The sequence below is a fragment of the Prunus avium genome, chromosome 6 (assembly GCF_965620075.1).
Source record: "Prunus avium chromosome 6, drPruAviu1.hap1.1, whole genome shotgun sequence".
Taxonomy (NCBI): Eukaryota; Viridiplantae; Streptophyta; class Magnoliopsida; order Rosales; family Rosaceae; genus Prunus; species Prunus avium.
In genome coordinates, this window is record NC_142289.1 from 6,486,780 (window position 1) to 6,492,779 (window position 6,000).

At 37.4% G+C, this 6,000-nt stretch overlaps 1 protein-coding gene across 1 annotated transcript; it reads right to left on the reverse strand.

Moving 5' to 3' along the window:
• Window positions 1-2,080: 2,080 nt before the first annotated feature.
• Window positions 2,081-4,507, reverse strand: LOC110769835 (putative receptor protein kinase ZmPK1). The gene has a single exon (XM_021973875.2). It carries the CDS (start codon window positions 4,476-4,478, stop codon window positions 2,100-2,102), a length of 2,379 nt encoding a protein of 792 aa, XP_021829567.2. The 5' UTR covers window positions 4,479-4,507; the 3' UTR covers window positions 2,081-2,099.
• Between the last annotated feature and the right edge of the window lie 1,493 nt (window positions 4,508-6,000).

Below are 6,000 nucleotides of genomic sequence, written 5' to 3' on the forward strand. Positions count from 1 at the left end.
GTACACAATACACTTTATAGATATGCCGAAATAATCACAAGCTCTAGATTTTTGCTTTTGCTTTTTTATTTTTTTTCTTTGACCTTTTGGGGGTTTTCCAGTTTTGTACTGGTGGAGGCTGGGGCACTTCACGTTGTGGCATAGTTTGTTCCTAATCAGGCGGCTTTTGTTCCTATTCGACTCATTTATGAAAATGTGTTAATTGGCCAAGAAATTCTCTAACTTTTTTTTCTAAAAAATGATTTAAAAGGCCCCAAATGGCCATAAAATTGGATTGGGAAACCTTTTATTAGACATTTAAACAATTTGGCCCTTTCCAATTCTTCACATATTAGCTTGCTCTCTTCGAATCATGGAATAAAAATGTCTAATCTCTATTTTGCTGATGATTGCTTACTTTTCGTTCAAGCAATGAAAAAATCGGGTCATAACATGAAGCTTTTGCTTAATAATTTTCAAGCTATTTCTAGACAAAAGGTAAATCTTCATAAGTTTACCATTTATTTTTCTTATCATGTTGAAAGATTAAAAAAAGATCATATTTATGGAATTTTGGATCTAATTTACTATCTAGCGCATGTAAGTTAATTTTAATCCATTCTCAAATTTTAAGTATGCCTCAATATCTAATGGCTTGTTTTCCTTGTTCCAGGAATGTTATTCCTTTCCGTACTTACTTTTCTAGTCCATGGAGTCTCTCATACCCTTCTAAGCTGTTGTGGCCTTTCTCATTCTCACATTCATACAAACATACTATTGCGTTCACCCTCGCTAATGCATATTTGTTGGTCATCCATTGAGTTTATTAATCATTTATGTAATTGAGGTTGATTACTAGGTAAGGCCGACCTTCCTCGCCCATAAATATAATAAATAATAAATATAACAATAAAGTTGGCCCAATGGTGTAAAAAATGAGTTAAGTAATGAATGAAGTTAATTTTTTCAACGTTGTCTAAAATTTTGTAACAAAAAGGTTATAAAATACTTAGAAAAAAATCGTACGACCCATCTAAGCCTATGTTCAGCCCAACCTGGCCCAACCCAATGGCCAAGCTTGGCGGCCTGGCCTGAAAAATCAAAAAAGCATGAGAGGGTACACCAAACTCTGTCACTAGCCTTACTTCTTCGAAATGACCAAAAGTCAACAGAAGAAGAGCTTGCCACAAAAAAAAACCATCATTTACTTCATCTTTTGCACAAATTATACCTCTCAAATTTAGACTCCACAACAACAAATCACCAAGAAGCTCATACTACCCACACAAAAAATTAGTTTCAAGCTTGGATATGCAATGTATGTATTGCTTCATAACTGCAGCACCTTCTCTTCTAGATTTACTTCGAAGGCATGCCTACACCAATGTGATGGCTTAATCTTCTTTAACCTACTCCATACATCTTCACCAAGTTTCTTTATTTCTTCCATTGCCTCTGTAAAAGTCGCAGCATCATACGCTTTAGCTGCTTTCCAAAAATTATTTCGCAATAGAATGCCAGGATTCCTTTTTCTCATATTGCTGTGGATATGTCTACAACAAAATCTATGTGGAGAGTGTGGAAATATGTCGGAAATTGCATCAATAACTCCCCGGAAACATACAAAAAATCTATTAGCAGAATCCCAAAAAAATTAAACATACAATTATAAAGCCAAAGACAATTGTTCTTAGAAATAGTCGGTTGTTATAACTTAGAACTGAACTATCAGAGCTAGCACAGAGACAAAATATATGAAAACAATGCAACACACTGGTGGATAAAAATGGGACCTTCCTCCTGATAACAAATAAAAAAAAAAAAGAAGCAGAAAATGTTAGATTTGCTAGTTTAGGTATATAACAAAAAGAAGCAGAATATGTTATATGTGTTTTGATAACATGATGTTTAAACTGCAAGGCTTAACTCTGTCTAACCAAATCCCAAAACTGAAACTTTTTGGAATAAGTCCTTTTATTCAGCTGGAATGCTGGAATTCTAATCATTGATTACATTTGGAAGCTAAATAAATGTAAAACCACAGATATTACAGTTCATATTGTTTATTAAACATTTAGCTTCTATTATTTACTATCTCTCTGATCTTCTTCATCTGGCCTTTACTCATCATTTTCAAGTAGAAGCTCCACAACCTTACTCATGGCTGGCCTTGCACTGCGATCATCTTGAACACACAGGAGAGCAACTTTCATCAATGTTTCGAGCTTCTTCTTATCGAGTTCACCAAGTAGTCTAGGATCAATTACTTCCTCAAGCCCTTCTTCTCTGATCTTTTCAGTCACACATTGTGCCAATTGGTTGCATTCATTGTACTCTTTGGCAAGAGCCGAAATGAGAATAGATGCACTTTTTCCACTCAGTAGTTCCAACAAAACAATCCCATAGCTATAGACATCTGCCTTTGCATCAATTTTCAGGTTCATCATCCACTCTGGAGCCATATAGCCTCTGGTGCCCCGCGCTTTTGAAAATCCCGTCCCATCGATGTCCCTGATGCCATGGATGTCTTTGAATAGCTTTGACATGCCAAAGTCTGCCACTTTAGGTTCAAGGTGGTCATCTAACAGTATGTTTTGAGGCTTTACATCACAATGGAGCACCCATTCTAGGCATTCCTCATGTAAATATGACAAACCCTTTGCTGTGCCAAGAGCAATGTTGTATCTCTGCTCCAATCCTAGTTCCCCATCTGATGTGAACAAGATTTTGTCCAGTGATCCATTCTCCAGGTACTCGTAGACGAGCAGCTTATGCTCATTGTCCGCACAGAAACCCCATAGTTTAACCAAGTTCCTGTGATTGATATTCCCTATCACACTCACCTCTGCCCAAAATTCTGCATCTCCTTGCAAGATGCAATCTAGTCTCTTCACAGCAACAACTCTTTCATCGTCTAGAACACCTTTATACACAGTTCCAAAACCACCTTTTCCTACCTCCTGTTTGAAGCCCTTGGTGGCTCTTTTTAGTTCTGCGTACGTGAAACGCTTGAATCCCATGGCTAATGCAATGTAATTCATATTCACAAATTCCTCAGGAGCATGCTTTCGGAAGGCGTACCACCATGTCAAACCAATGCAGATTGCTTCAATTATTGCGAAGGAACTTACAAATCCAACCAGGTAAACCATGTATCGATTTTTGTTGCTCTTTTCCCGTTCAAGATCACTAGTTTTGAGAGAAACTTGTGCAGGTGAGCAGTTCAAATCGTATGTTTCTAGCTTTGTTATGACTTCATCCTTGCTCAGAAAACCTTTTCGAATTTTAATATGCATGATTTGGGAAGTATTCGGCTTATGAAATCCATTAAGGAGAATTTTTTTAGGGTAACATTGCCCTTTTCCATCCAGAGCATATCCGAATCCTTTGCATCTAGAATCAGTTAGGCATGCATTCCTGCATGCCCTAAAAGAAATTCCAAGAGCATAGGTTTCCAAGTCATATCCATAGTAATCTGTGTTAGGAAGCACCATGAAGTCTGACTCGGTTGCATCATTACTCAAATTGACCAAAGGTGAGCAGCCTTTCGACACGTCTGAAGGATCATTTAGGGAGAAACCATAAGGGCAACTACAAGTAGGTTGTGGTTTGTAAGTGCAAATACCGTATTCACCACACAAGCCATGAACGAGGCAAGCATCCACACCAGGCAACCATGACAGTTCCCAGAGCCAAGTTGATGCATTCAGACTGTACAATCTTAAGATACCATCATAATCCATTGTTAACCGGCGCTTTGGGCCAATCCCATAATCAGATGCAATGAACATCAAATTGTCACTTGATTTAAATTGTCCAGCCTCATCCAAAATTGCCACTTTAGAGCTATCGTAAGGTGTTCTATTAAAATCAAAAACAGTTTTATCCTGCTTTGGAAAATAAACACTCGAAAAGAGAGGGCCATTGTAGACGAGATATAATACATTATTATCGTCGAATCTGAAGTTGTAGAATCCAGATAAGTATGTACCTTGACTGCTAACGGACACCAAGGTTGTGTTCTTGACAAGTCGCTGGGATGGCAGAAGTGTATCTGTGGGAGAATTAAAACTCTGCCAGACCATCTTTTCTTGGTTGATGAGAACCAAGTTTCCGGTCTCAAGAAGCCGAGCCTCCACGCCTGCATCAGAGAAAGTGTTGGTTGACCATACAATTGATCCAACCCCATCAGTCAAAACCAAGTTTCCATTTCTGTGGAGACTTAGCTTGGACCCTCTTACACTAACAGGCTTATCTCTGTTAGCCATCCAGACAATTGTTTTATTGACAGAATTGGTGAACCATATTGAAAAGTAAGAGGCATTATTGGTGCCAACCTTGTAAAATCCACTGGAGAAAGTTCCATTTGGTGAAACCAAGAAGTCACTCTCTTCCTCAACTTTCAAGGAGCTCCCCTGCCTTAAGCTGGGCAACCCTGCTTCACTCCAATCAACTGTTGCTGCAAACAGCAAAAGAAGGAGAAATTTGAGAACTTCCATTGGAGGTTTTGAAAAATGCTTTAGGCCTGGAGATGCTCGTGTGCCAATCTGGACTATATAAGGTTGGCAAAACTTCTTGCAATGAAATTCTGTAGAATCTTCATTTTTTTTTTTTTTGGATTGTTATGCAAAATCTTCTTCAAGTATGCACAAAATGCAACTTTTTAGATCAGATTTCTTGATTCTAGTTCTAGAACTAAATACAGTTATTTTATTTAATGCTTTTCTTTCCATGCAATATTACAAGTCTATCAGATTCAATGACTCAGTCGGTCATACTGCCAGCCATCTATTAAATACACTTGAAAGCTGGAATATTGAAAATGGGAGAGAGAGAAGAATAAAGCCCTCCAATTCCCTCCATTGTGTGGTGTGGGATGAACCTACAGATTTTACTTATAAATTTGGACATTTCTATGTTGACGGGTATATCTTAAGTTGTCATTCTATCTGCACAGGACCCACTAGGGTAGTGGTTTGGAGTGCAATCCCGTCAAAACTGTGCTGCTGTGGAAGAATGATTATTTGAATACTTTCCTGATTTTTCCTCAAGGCGTGCGATATATGGCTGGAAAGATGAGACAAAGACCTACAATTTACATATTTTTCCCTAATTTTCTTGAAGGAAGAACGACCTCAAACGTGGGTGCAAAGTAACTGACGTGTTATCCCAGTCAAAGTAGGAAGAGGAGTCAATTACTTACCCAATTTGGATTTATGTTTTAATTAGGTTTTTCTTTATTTTTGGGCTGCTGTAAAAGCCCAGCTAGGGTAGGAATAGACGTGTGGTGTTTTATTTAAGCATGAGAAACAACTCATTGGGGAGTGACGCAAAGACTTGGAGAGATTGGAGATGCTGGAAGAGTACCGCAATTGGCTAAGTTTTAATGTTTCTTCCTTATGTCTATGATTATGTGTAACTAATTTTTTGTTGCTAGGGCATGATGTAGCCCTAGTATGATAATCTAGTTTTCTTATTTTACCTATCTGTTGATTGCTGTTTGATGTTGGATTCTTAATCATTTTGCTTAATAACTTGGTTAATTATCTTGATGCTTGATCACCATCTAGACTTTTAATTGAGTTAATCGGATGCAAATTAGAGTAAATACCATACTTAATTTGAGGCTTGCTTCTTGTGATTAGGATTTGTAATTCGTCTAGGGTCAATACCATACTCCTAGGGTTTACATGCTTGTTGGAGGTTTTCACTGATCTTAATGAGTTTCTATGTGTTCATATTTGACCTAAATACCATTAGTGAATTGCATGTAGGAATATACGAGTTAGCCTGAATTTGGCCCTTTTCAATTCCTCACATATTAGCTTGCTCTCTTCGAATCATGGAATAAAAATTTCTAATCTCTATTTTGCTGATGATTGCTTACTTTTTGTCCAAGCAACGAAAAAATCAGCTCATAACATTAAGCTTTTGCTTAATAATTTTCAAGCTATTTCTAGACAAAAGGTAAATCTTCATAAGTCTACCATTTATTTTTCTTATCATGTTGAAAGATTAAAA